General features: G+C 42.4%; 1 protein-coding gene across 1 annotated transcript in view; it reads left to right on the forward strand.

Moving 5' to 3' along the window:
- Positions 1-44: 44 nt before the first annotated feature.
- LOC115295657 (zinc finger protein 664-like) overlaps positions 45-13,862 on the forward strand; it is a 16,104-nt gene continuing 2,286 nt past the window's right edge. Inside the window, 5 exon segments of the mRNA XM_029943757.1 lie at positions 45-251; positions 4,281-4,516; positions 7,323-7,449; positions 7,946-8,045; position 8,082. Coding sequence (XP_029799617.1) covers positions 4,502-4,516; positions 7,323-7,449; positions 7,946-8,045; position 8,082 — 243 coding nt within the window. The 5' untranslated portion in view covers positions 45-251; positions 4,281-4,501.

Genomic DNA, 13,862 nt, shown 5'->3' on the forward strand with positions numbered 1-13,862 from the left:
GCCCCCATCACCTGGGAGGGGTGTGGAGGCTCTGGTCCTACCGGACTCTGATCTCTCTCAGGTAACCTTTTATTCCCCCCTTTCCTTCGTTTTTGGGCAGGTGGGAGTGTCCCAGGAGTGTCACACACATCCTCTGGGGGTTGGGGGGCCTTTGGTCCCTCAGCCGGCCTGCTGCTCCCTCTTGAATCCATGTGGTTCTTGGTGGTTCTGTTGAATGAGGCGGGAGCCGAATCATAGGCCTGGACTAACCGGTAGGTTCTTGTTCCAGTTTTTGTTTTTTTAAATCTGTATTTTAGACACGATTCATGTGAATTCAATAGGGAGAAATTATTTCATTTATTTCCATGAAGTGATAAAATGAGTTGGACCAGAATAACATGTTTTTGTGGCGGTATTTAGAGTTTTTTTTAATTTTTAAAAAATACTTATTCATTTTTGAGAGACAGATCATGAGTGGGTCAGGAGCAGAGAGAGAGGGAGACAGAATCCGAAGCAGGCTCCAAGCTGTGAGCTGACAGCACAGAGCCTGATGTGGGGCTCAAATCACAAGCTGTGAGATCATGACCTGAACCGAAGTCGGCCGCTTAACCAACTGAGCCACCCAGGCGCCCCAGTATTTAGAGTCTTTTAACAAGAGGTGTTGAGTTTCAGAGTAAAGCTTCTCAAGGAGATAGTACGCGGGTAGCGGGTACATAACCACAGCGCTGTATGTGCTGGGGAAGCCACACTCGCCTTTTGGTTGCATGTTGGGTGAGTTCTGAGTCCCAGGCTGGCAGTTCTGTCCCTCAGCACTTTGATGTCTTATCTCCTTTATCTTCTGGCATCTGTGGTGTGGCCTTGGAAATCATACCGCCTTGCTAGTTGTTATTCCTGGGGTTGAAATACTCTCTCATCGCAGGTTCTTTGTAAGGTTTACTCTTTGTTCTTGGTGTTGTGCAGTTTTGTTTCCATGAGTGTGGGAATAGGTTCATTTTACCTGCTCAGAACGTCTGGTGTGCGCTGGAGAGGAGGATGTTTGGATTTCATCAGGGACTGTTGTTGGGGCGCCTAGGTGGCTCTTTTGGGCATCTGACTTTGGCTCAGGTCATGATCTCACAGCTCTTGAGATCAAGCCCCACCTCAGGCTCTGTGCTTGTCAGCAGAGACTGCTTGGGATTCTTTCTCTCTCTCCCTGTGTCACTTCCCTGCTCGGGTGCATGAGAGAGGTCTTTGCCTCTCAAACTAAATAAATTAATGCTTAAAATAAAAAGAAAGATATATTCTCCATCTCTACTTTTTAATACTTCTGGAGACACCTGGGGACTGGATCTCTCATCCGTGCCTTACAATCTGTGTATCTGCCGTGTACAGAGATGCTGTTTCTTTTACGAAGCTGCCTAACCTTCTCCAGCCTGGTCGTACTCACCCTAATGTCCACGATTCTTTTTTTTTTTTTCATTTTTTAAATGTTTTATTTATTTTTGATACAGAGAGAGTCAGAGCATGAGAGGGAAGGGGCAGAGAGAGAAGGAGACACAGAACCGGAAGCAGGCTCCAGGCCCTGAGCCAGCTGTCAGCACAGAGCCCGATGCGAGGCTCGAACCCATGAACCTGATCTGAAGTCGGAGGCCCAACCGACTGAGCCACCCAGGCGCCCCCATGATTCTTTGATTAGTGCGGTGGATGTGATGAGAGGAAACCTCTTGTGCTCCTCTTCCACTCTTTCACCAGGATGAGTCTTAGAAAGCTGACAGGTGGGGTGTGGCCCTTTGTCTCTGCCTGCATTTTCTCCCACTTCTTCCCTGGTCTTCCTTTGGAGCCTCATGGAATCTGCTACTCCCCATTCCACACCGCCACCCTTCCTGTGTTTAAAACCCAATGCAGGATTGTGTTTCCCCTTAATTCTTCTTGATCTCCTAATAGGGAGTCATTTCATACTGTCATTGTACAGCATTACCTCTGTTGCCAGTAAATACCTGGATAGTCTTCTGTGTTGATTGGCACAGGTTTACTCTAACTTCTACTTATCAGCTTCCATTAGAGAAAGTGAGAGCACGGAATACGGGGCTGAAAAATTGCTATGTTTTCGAATTTTTGGCTTCGCCCCTGGAGGAATGTCTTGTCTAGATTTCCTTCCATCTCTTTTGTTTCTGGAGGATCTGGATGCCAGGGATCCCCTTGTAGATATGGGAACAGTGGCAGGCCTCTACCCAAGCTGCTCTCTGAGCTTCTTTTTCTTGACTTCTCTCTCGAGGTGAGGGCAGGTCAAGGTTGGATGGGTGTGACTCCTGAAGAGTTCATCACCTGCTTTGTCAAGAGAGGATGCTGGAATTAGGGAGATCAGGGCCGTATTCCATACCATGGAAACTTGGTCATTCTACAAAGGGTCATGATCCGAAATAGGTGTCACATGTGCTCAGGTTTGTTGTCCTTGATCCACCTTGGTCTGTCTTAGCCTGCAGAGAGGAAAGGAAACCCCCAGTATCCTGTCTTCTCACCATTAGATATTTGGGTTTTTTCGCCTGTACACATAGGAACACCTTCTGCCCTAGGTCCTCCTGGAGTTAGTAACAGGACAGGGGGGCAAATTCCAGAAAGCCCATCTTTTGAAAAGTACAAAATACGGTGTTACGGTTTGGACTGTGTCCCCCCAGTAAGATGTGGTGACAGCCTAACCTGTCTACCTGTGGAACGTGTGTGGCCTTATTTGGACATAGGGCCTTTCAGAACGACTCAGCGTAAGGTACAGGAAGGAGGATGGGTCCTTCATCCAGTGTGACTGAGGTCCTCATAACTAGGAAGAAATTAGACAGAGAGTCCCCCATGAAGAAAGCCACGTGACAAGAGAGGCAGAGGTGGGAGTGTCCTACCTTCAGGTCCAGGTGTGGATAGGACTGCCAGCCAGCAGGGGGAGCAAGGAAGAGGCAGGAAGGGTTCTGCCCTGCCTCCTAAGGGGCGGGACCCTACTGACTGTGATTTCAGATCTCTGGCCTCTGAAACTCCAACAGGGTGGATTTGTCTTGTCTTCAGACACCCAGCCGGTTACACTGTGTTACAGCAGCACCAGGAATCTCATACAGTGGGTCAAATGCAAGGATTGTATTAAATAAGTAGGTGTTTCTAGGAGTACCTGATGGGGATGGAGAAACAGGGATTCTGGACCTCACAGCTTCTTAACAACAGCCAACAAAAATGATTTGTTTCATAACATTTGTCTGAATCCAATAGGACGTGTTAGAATGAAAGCATTGTTAAGGGCTCCTGGATGGCTCAGTTGTTTGAGCCTCTGACCTTTGATTTCAGCTAAAGTCATGATCCCCAGGTCATGGGTCGGGCCCTGTGTTGGGCACAGAGCCTGCTTGGGAATCAATCCCTCTTTCTCTCTCTGTTTCTATCTTTCTCTGTCTCTCTCTCTTTTGCACCCCTTCTCTCCTCCCTCCTACCTCCTACCCGCTTCCTCTTTCCTTTCCTCCCTCTGACCATCTCCCCTACTCCTGCTCTCTCTCCAAAAGAAAATAAAAAGGTAATAAAATTAATAAAATTACAGCAGTTTAGAGAAGAGAAGATTGAGACAAGGAAACAGGAAGGCAGAGAGTCACTTACAAAAATTACTGCATAGAAAGCAAAAAAACAAAAGTGAAGTTTGTTGGGAGCCATTCTGAACTGACAACTTGCGATTGGTCCTTGTGAGGTTAAGGCAGGTTTGCAAGGCCTCTTGCTGTCACATGATGACCAATATCCACTCCCACTCAATTGTCTTTTGGCACTGACCCCTAGAGGCACGTTGTTGATTTGTATCCTGAGTGACTTGTCCCTTTTTCCTGGCCCTACAATGCTGATTGCACCTTGTGAAAGAACTTCCTGTAGGAACTTCTTCTTTTGTGATTATGTGAGCACACATTGCATTTCCTGAGAATCCTGTTTTTCTTATACTTCTTCTTAAGCAGACCCTCTATTGATCCCTGCTAACAAAGAACTAACTTCTGCCTTTGCTATGCTCAAAAGATTGTCTTGTATTTGAATTCTGAAGATACCTTCCTTCCCCATATGATAAGCATCTAAGTCACCTACATCAATCACTATTGCTCAAAATTATGTATGAGTCTTCTACAAATCTATTTTTTTGGAAATTTTTACATATCAACAAAATTAATCATCAGAAATCATTGTCTAAGGCAAATGCCACTTCTGTGCCATTCCCCATACACTTAACCGTAAATAAAGCTGAGTTTCAGTTAGAGCAGAGATGCCTGCCTGGTGATCAAAACGAATCTCATGGCTCTCTCATCCCTGTCTCCCAGACACCGTCTGTCCCTCAGGGACCCCTGGACTGGCTAGAGCGCAACTGGCAATCTAGGAAGCTGGGTTCTTCTGTATTTGAAAGTCCTGCCGGCCAGTGAGCACGTTTCTGGTGAGAAGTTCTCTTGGTGCCTTTAAGGCCATTTTCTCCTGATGCAGCTGTGATTTCTCCACACATTCCGTCTGAGAAGGAAATCTGCAGGACGAGTGGACAGAAGAAGAAATGGTCAGCTCTCAGGTAAGCCTGGTGTGCCAGCTTGGAGGCCGTGTCCTCCTCCCCCCTCCACTTCTGTGGATTTCAAAACCACAAATTGGATTTCTATATTTGTGATGTTTCTGCCTCATGTTTTCACCTAAGTTCCAAACCTTCTCAGGAATGATATTCAAGGTTAGGTCTTTAGAACTCTTCTCCCCTGCAGGAACCAGGATTTCTCTATATTTTCCCATCCGGCTTTCACTATGACATCAACATTGATCACTTTGAAATAAAGTCCTGAATGTATTGCAAACATTCCCTTTGGGACAGATCCAAAGAGGAAGGCGTTGAGTCCAGGATTCTGATTGCCGTTGGTGTCGGGTTCTGGGATTTCAGTCAAGGAGAACCGATCCTTCTTCAGTATTTCTCTTTAGACCACGATTAAGAAAGTGAAAAATGCAAGGCCTCCCGTATCTTAGGAAGCCTCTTAAGCATATGAGAGTCCTTCTGGAGGCTCCCTTTAGCCTTTCTCTCTCCCAGCTGCCCCGTATATGACCAGTCACCCTTCACATCCCCATTGTGACACCTGGTGGCGACATGTCCTCTCCTCCTGGTATAATAAAACTACCTTTTTGCAACAAAAAATAAATGCAAAAAACACAGGATGTATATGAGGCCCAAAATGATTTGGAACGTTGAACAACCAGGGTTGCGGGTGGTGGTCTTTGTTTGTAAGATGTGAAAAAGATACTCTGTTTAAAACATACTAGATGACAGGACACGGAAACAGGTGTCTCCATGTGGCGTTTCCTCCATTGAGATGGGGGCTCCCAAATACGGGTTGTTGATCCTCAGGACGCTGAGGGCATGGGCGGTGAACAGAATTCACCTGTGGCAGAATTAGACCCAAGATTTCTGAAGAACCCTCAAGGGAGTGGGGGCAGGACAGCAGAGGAGAGGCTGCTACCAGGAGGCAGTGAGTTGGGGCGGAATTTGCAGGGGAAAGATGAGACGGTATGGCGACTTAAGGAATTTGCCCTTACTTGGTAATTCTGCCTGGTTGAAAGTAGCTGTTAGTTAGTTAGGGCTTATAGATCTTTTGTGTGGGGTCCCCTGCTGGCCTGCGTCTGTTCATCCATGTGGTGCCTGTGGGCCCCTCTGCAATCCATTGCTCAAACCTGTTTGCCTCGAAGCAGGGTCTACTGACATGATACATGATGGCACTTTGTATAAATCCACTGTAAGCTCGTCATTAGATTGATAATCTGATTGAACAGAACACTCTAGTGATTATGTGTCCTTTGGTGTGTCTTAGGCAGTAATAGCAATTTGTTTTAGTTATTTCCTGTTCACTTCTTTAATTGACTTGGTGCTCTCTGCCAGATGGCTCCCCTATAATATTGACCTTTCCCCACATTGTCCCTAAAGCTCTTAGATTTACTGAGTAGTGTTGAGAAACCATCACATTTGACCTGCAAGTTTCTTTCTTCAGAGTTGCATTTTGCTTGTAGTTTTTGATGAGGAGAGCAAAGGCAAACGAAATGTAGCTTGAAATGAGTTTCCTTACATCGTGCAGCCCAGTGCTAACGGAATGTCATACTCTGTCTGAAGGATTTAATAACAAAATAAACATTAAGGCCCTAGAGCAGCTATGTGTTCCTCGAGGAAGGGCATGTTTGCATGTCTCAGGTGTGTATCGTTGAGCTGCAAGGTGTAAGGAAATTTAATTGAAGCTGCATGTCTCTTGATTTTGTGTCCCTCGTCATTTCCCCCCTTGACCCTTACATCTTTAAGGTTGTTAAAGATAGAAGGTCTCATTTTCCGTAACTTCTTCCTGCTGTATAAGGGCATAGAGATATTCCTACTTCTGAGTGAAGGTTGGTTAGGTGAGAAATTAGTAGGAATTAGGAAAGGCTAAAGCAGCTGTCTTTACAGTTGCTAACATACGGGAGTTTTCCCTGAGTAGAAGGAACCATCTGTCCCCTTGAAGTTCTGCCTCTGAAAGAGTCTTATCACCAGGTGGAGAGAAAACAGCAAAACATGATAGAATATGTAAGAGAAGAAGTTTTTATTGTACCCTACACTCTGGTCATAGAGATACCCTTTTATTTACTGCTTTATAGTTTCAGAAAATGAAAACCAGAATCACATGATTGACATATTTGTGTGTCTGAAAATCCTGAAATTGTTTAGAGTCTGAGATGAAAGTACAGCAAGTCGGGTTGTCACCACGCAAAGGAAAACTGATTTCCAGCCAATAAGGAGATCAGAAGAAATACCATCCAAATAAGAGACTCAGAGATTAAGGGTGTGTGTGTGTGTGTGTGTGATGTTTTCCTTTTATTTTAGATTCAGTGGCTAATTAGGAAGTGGAGCCTTGTCATGTTATGTAGCACTGGACATAAGGAGGCACATGTGCCTTAGGAGAACACCTCGGTACATAGTTTGTGTCTTTTGTAAGCAATGTGTGCTCCTACTTGGGTGGAGATTTTGATATTACAAGGAGGTCAAGGTAACTGTCCTCACTGCATGAGTCAACTCCGTCATCCATGTGCACAGGGATGAGTCGGGCTAAGGTCAAAGTGGGCCTGCACAAGGGCAGGGTTTACATTTTGTTGAATGTTTTCTGTGTCCATCACAGGAAACTGTGTCCATAGGGTATTTTGCTAGAAGTAAAAGAGAGAAAAAAGCGGTTAAGTAAAATGAGGGACCCTGGTCAGTGGGTACAAGCAGGTAAGCAGTGAAGGTCAGTTCTTGGAGTCTGCCTGGTGACAGTAATTGCCTCTCTCACCTTAGGTACCATTATGCACTGCCAATGGCCACTGGATAACTCTGGTATTTATTGCAGGGACGGCTGACCTTCCGGGACGTGGCTCTAGAATTCTCTCAGGAAGAGTGGGGATGCCTGAGCCACAGTCAGCGGGAACTGTACGCGGATGTGATACTAGAGACCTATGGGCACCTCCTCTTCTTGGGTGAGGATCACTCCTTCCAGATTTCCAAACCACACTCAGGGTTTTGTTCCTTTCTTTGAAGACTCTTTCTTGGCAGCTTCCTCTTTGCATGACTGGAATCCGGATCCCTGCAGTAAGGGAAGAATGTTGGGATTTGTAGATGTAGGGAAATAACCTGAGGATTCCTTTTCAGATTCAAGTTCCCTTTTTGTAGGGTACCACCATCATTTCTGTAAATTCATGGCAATTCTAAACACTAAGTGGCATAAGATGGTACTGCCCATATCTCAAACTCCAGTTTTTCCTGCTTATTGTATCGGTGTCCTTGGAAGGGAGGTCATGATGGGAATATTTGTACCTCCTCCTGCAGGTTCTGAAGAGGCTCCCTCTGCAGCAACAGCGTTTGGGAAGCCAGTTTTTAGAATTCTCCCATGTCCTCTCTTGTCTACTGAGTACAGTACTGGGTTGAAAGGTCGAATGTCCAGCAATAATTACACTCCTTCTTTCTGATAAACAGGTCTCCTTGTATCAAAACCAGACCTGGTCATCTTTTTGGAGCATGAGAAGGAGCTGCGGGGTGTGAAGAGAAAGGAGATGGTAGCCTCACACCCAGGTAGGTGGGAAGGAAGCAGATGACCGAGGTGAGGTGCCAGTGTGAAGGAGGAAGCTAGAACTTGAAGTGTAGTTCAAGGAGCTGTCCTTGAATGGAAAATCATTTGTGAAGCCCAATTTTATGTCTTTCCCTCTCACAGAGGGACATCTGTTATCTGATACGTTATGTTCTTTGATTCTCCAAGGACAGTATTTCAGCTCCAGTGCAGGTCCACCCCCCCACCCCACCTCCCCCAGTGAGGATCTCCATAATGTGTGAGCTTCTCCATTGCTTTGCTTTGAGAGCCCCAGAGGGTATGTCTGTAATTTGCGGACCTCTATGCCATTTCTAACCTCTGTTTTGCTTCTTGTGACTAGTGTGTCAACGGAGTAGTGGGCATATTGGGGTTTGATGCAGAAATCCCAGGAACACTGGAGTCAGAGCTTACATGTTTTCTACTCTCTGCTTGTCAATGTCTTAGAGGCTGAAATTTTAATTGTACAAAATCGAGGCTCAGAAATTTCAAAATATCACAGAACATATCCCACTTGACAATATCTAATCCTTTATTTCACATCAGAACTTAATTTGTCTTTTTACTAACTAAAATTTAAAATTTCACTGTGTGTGTGTTTCGTGGCTCAATGGTGAAGTAATTTAACGTATTTATGTGTATCCTAGCATTCCTGCATATTAATACTATGCATTTAGATGTTAAAACTCACAGACTATTATAAAATCTCAGTCCATGATGTGTCTATTGTTGAAAGTGCTGCTATGATCATTGAGGTCCATGTGCCCCTATGCATCAGCACTTCTATATCCCTTGGGAAAATCCCTAGCAGTGATATTGATTAGTCCTAGGGGAGTTCCATTGTTAATTTTTTGAGGAACCTCCACACTGTTTTCCAGAGCAGCTGCACCAGTTTACATTCCCACCAGCAGTGTAGGAGGGTGCCCTTTTCTCCACATCCTTGTCAGCATCTATAGTCTCCTGATTTGTTCATTTTAGCCACTCTGACTGGTGTGAGGTGGTATCTCAGTGTGGTTTTGATTTGTATTTCCCTGATGATGAGGGATGGTGAGCATCGTTTCATGTTTCTGTGGCCATCTGAATGTTCTCGTTGGAGAAGTGTCTATTCATGTCTTCTGCCCATTTCTTCACTGGATTATTCGTTTTTCGGTGTGGAGTTTAGGGAGTTCCTTGTAGATTTTGGATGCTAGCCCTTTATCCGATATGCCATTTGCCACTATCTTTTCCCATTCTGTTGGTTGCCTGTTAGTTTTTTTTGATTGTTTCCTTTGCTTTGCAGAAGCTTTTTATCTTGAAGAGGTCCCAAAAGTTCATTTTTGTTCTTGATTCCCTTGCCTTTGGGGATGTGTTGAGTAGGAAATTGCTGAGGGTGAGGTCACGGAGGCTATTTCCTGCTTTCTCCTCTAGGGTTTTGATAGTTTCCGTTCTCACATTCAGGTCCTTCAGCCATTTTGAGATTATTTTTGTGTATGGTGCAAGAAAGTGGTCTAGTTTCATTCTTCTGCATGTTGCTGTCCAGCTCTCCCAGCACCATCTCTTAAAGAGGCTATCTTTTTTCCTTGGGATACTCTTTCCTGTTTTGTCAAAGATTAATTGGCCATACATATGTGGGTCTAGTTCTGGGTTCTCTATACTATTCCATTGGTCTGTGTGTCTGTTTTTGTGCCAATACCATACAGTATTGATGCTGACAGCTTTGTAGTAGAGGCTAAAGTCTGGGGTTGTGATACCTTCCGTTTTGGTTTTCATCTTTAGTATTACTTTGGTTATTCAGGGATTTTTGTGGTTCCATATGAATTTTACAGTAGTTCTAGGTTTGAGAAGAATTCTGCTGCAGTTTTGATGGGGATTGCCTTGAATGTGTAGATTGCTTTGGGTTAATCATGACACTTTCACAATGTTTATTCTTCTGATCCATGAGCATGGAATGTTTTTCCATTTCCTTGTATCTTCTTCAATTTCTTTCATAGGCTTTCTATAGATTTCATCATACATGGCTTTTACATCTTTCGTTAAGATTATTCCTAGGTATTTTATGGTTTTTTGTGCAATAGTGAATGGAATCTGTTTCTTGATTTCTCTTTCTGTTGCTTCATTTTTAGTGTATGAAAATGCCGCCGATTTCTGTACATTGATTTTGTACCTTGCTACTTTACTGAATTCATTGATCAGTCCTAGAAGGCTTCTGGTGGAGTCGATCAGGTTTTCCATGCAGACTATCATGTCATCTGCAAAAAGTGAAAGTTTGACTTCTTTTTTGCCTATTTTGATGCCTTTTATTTCCTTAGTTCAGGTGGAGTTGATGTCAAGTCTCAATTTACAGCGTCCCTAGTTATTGCTTACCATGTTTAGGCCAGGGATCTTACACTGTCCATAGCAGTCACAGAGTGCATCTGCAGGCCACTGGCTTATTTGATCTGGCCAGAGACATAACTGTCTTCTAACATACAGAGGAAGGCAGAGACAAAATACCAAGATGGAAGAATTCAGCAAAAGTCAAAGAAGAAGATATGGCCATGAAGAGAGATTTAAGTGAAACAGTTGTTAGTAACATGCTTGATGGAGAATGTAAGGCAACAAACTGTCATTAGGATACTGTCTCTGTTGAGAAAAGAATAGTGCGAACCATACCAGGCAGCTAAAACACTTCAAAAAGAATCCGAGGTGAACAATGCAGTGAAGGAGATTGAGGGACATGTGGGTGGGTCAGTCAATGAAGCATCCAATTCTTGAATTTGTCTGAGGTGATGACGTTACCGTTTGGAATTGGAGCCCCATCTTGGTCTGTGTAGTGAATTCCTGTAGCATAATAATAGGGATTTTCTCTCCCTCTCTCTCTCACTCTCTTCTTTTACTCTCTGTATCTCTCTCAAAAAGTAAAAAGTTTTTTTTTTTTAAGTAAAAAACATATTGGAAACAGGTGTAGCAGTGGACAGCATGTTGGAAGTAAGAGAAGAATGACTTTGTCACTTAGAAAAATAAAAACAAAAATAATGAGTCTAAGCAAAAGACCGGAGAAGAATCGTACAACACTATTGACGTAGGGAACTCAGAGACCACATCAAATGTAATAATATTTGTATTATGGAAGTGAGAAGAAAGAGAGAACAGGACACAGAACATTTATTTCAAGACATAATAGGAGAAATCTTTCATAATCCTGGAAGGAAACAGACATCCAAATGCAGGAGTATCAAAATGGTAAAAACAAACAAAAGTAATAAAACAAATCTGTTTGCTGCCTTTAGGAGTCTCATTTAGACATATAGATACCTGCAGCTTGACCATGAGGAAATGGAAAAACAAATGGCATGCAAATGGATGTCTAAAAGAAGTCAGACTGGCAAGACTCTTCCAGACAACCAGACATTTTGGTTTTATATTGTGTTCATTCTGCGTGGTGTCAGAGGAATGCTGGCCTCACAGGATAGTTTTGAATACGTTTCCACTCTTCGACTATTTATAGGATTTTGAAAAGATTATCCTTAGTTAGTATTTTTTTACATGTTAGAATTGACCAACCAATGCATGTGATCTTGGCCTTTTCTGTGCTGAGAGATTTTTTATTTTGAATTCAACTTTCATTTCTCTTATAAGTCTAAGAAGATTTCTGAATTCGTGGGTTTAAGAGTCCTATTTCAATATTAGTAACTTGTGCATTTTTAGGCATTAAGTGGAAATCTTTTTTTTTACATGTTCCTTTCTGTGAGAGAGAGAGAGAGACAGAGTGCGTGCAGGGGAGGGTCCAAGAGACAGGGATACACAGATCCAAAGCAGGGTGCAGTCCCTGAGCTGTGAGCACAGAGCCCAACACAGGGCTCAAACTCACTAACCCTGAGATCAAGACCTGATCTGAAGTCAGGCGCTTAACCAACTGAGCAACCAACCACCCGAGTGGATTTCTGTCATAGTTTTTGCCTTGTCTGTATATCATTTCATACGTATTTGAAGCTATGCCAGTATTGTTGTTCTCCTAAACAGGGCATTAATTTCAACGTTATGTTATTTTTTATTCTGGTCTGTTTTATTTACCTCTCATTTTTGTTTCTAAATAAAATAATTTCAAATTTGCATTGTTATTTCTTCCACTGCTAAATTTCTGCTGTCTTCCTTTTCTAGATCCTTTTGGTGTCTTTTTTTTTATGTCAATGTTTTCCTTATCTGAAGCATTTATAGAATTAAAAAATAGGAAAATTGAAAGTCGTAAAAACATAGCAGAAATAATACATTGACCAAAATAATACAAAATAAATATAGGGATTCATTAAGGTTTTCTAAACACCATGTTGTCTGTGAACTAAGATAGTTATCTTAGGAATATCTGGTCTTTACAGTAGTGTTTTCCTTTGATTGGGTTACCTGGTAATGCTGTTTACCACAGAGAGTAATTTCAGATATTCCGTTCTCTTCACTCCTAGGGAATACTTGAGGAGTTTTTTATGTACTCTCTCATGAAGTAAAATGATTGGACCTAGGACTTTTTTTCTTTGGAGTTAGTTTTTTGTTTCTTTGCTTGTTTTATTTGTTTATTTTTCAATTACCCTTGCAATAAACTTAGTCAGCAGTAGTGATTTTTTTTTTTCATGATGGAGTATAGGTGGTTATGTTATTTTTTGACTTCATTCTCATCTATTGGTATCAATTCATGGACATATAATTATCCATTGTTGCCTCTTGTACACATTTTTATTTTGGCAGTGTGTTATAATGCATCTATATTCACTGCACTGCTGCAACTAACATTGGTCCTTATCTTTCATTTATCTTGATTGAAAGCTCTATCACTTTTTTGATACTTTCTGAAAGATCTTTCCTGTGGTTGCTATAGTCTTAGGTTTACTGTATCCTATTTTGTTGATTTCAGTTGTAGGTTCAAGTTTTCTTCTGTGGTAATTTTGGTTTCGTGTCGTACTTTTCCTGATTATTTGAAGTAGAGGAAAATGATTTAACTGTAGCATGACACTACTACAGAATTTTCTTTTAGGCTATATGGTCTGTGTGTTGTGCAAGTTTTGTGTCCATGGAGGTTATAATCCTGATGAACTCTACTCAAACTTTTGACTGACATTTTCTGATTGCTTTTAAGGTTATATAATAGAGCTCTACAGTGTGATCATCTGAGAGTACTAAATGGGATGATGTTAGTTTACTGTTATTTGGTATCTTTCAGCTGTATCTTCACCATGCACCCAGAATTTCCTGCGAACGTCGTGCTTAGGACATTCTCTTCAAAAAGTGCAAACGGGGGAACATAGTACCCTTGAGAATTTCCAGTTACTGATAGACCAGGGCAGCAATGGGGAGAGTAAAGGGCATCAAAGATATCCTGACGGCCATATCCAAACAGCGACATCTGCCCGTAGAAAGAATCTCACTGCCCCAAGTGGTGAACAATATAAAGTATTTGGCAAAACTTGCCCTTTCAAGTTAGCTACTTCTGTCAAGACGTGTGTTTCAGTAACCAAAAACTCAAATCAAATATTCAAACATAAATATTTGTTGAAGGAAGATTTTGAAAATCAGGAAAGTGACCTCATTCGTGTTGAAAATAAGTATTTGACCCAATGTGAAAATGGGATTGGACTGACCTTTCACTCAAATGTTTCTGAGACTCATATAATTAAAACTGAAGAAGAAAGTGTTAAGTGGAAACAACTAGAGGGGCACATCAGAAAGAGGTCAATGCAAGAAAATTACAAGATGATTTTGAATGGACATAGAATTGCTGTTTGCAGTGAATCTGAGACGAAATTTAACCAAGGCTCCAACGTTAACAAATGTCTGCGTACTCATTTGCCAGAAAACCAT

This window comes from Suricata suricatta, chromosome 7 (assembly GCF_006229205.1).
Source record: "Suricata suricatta isolate VVHF042 chromosome 7, meerkat_22Aug2017_6uvM2_HiC, whole genome shotgun sequence".
Taxonomy (NCBI): Eukaryota; Metazoa; Chordata; class Mammalia; order Carnivora; family Herpestidae; genus Suricata; species Suricata suricatta.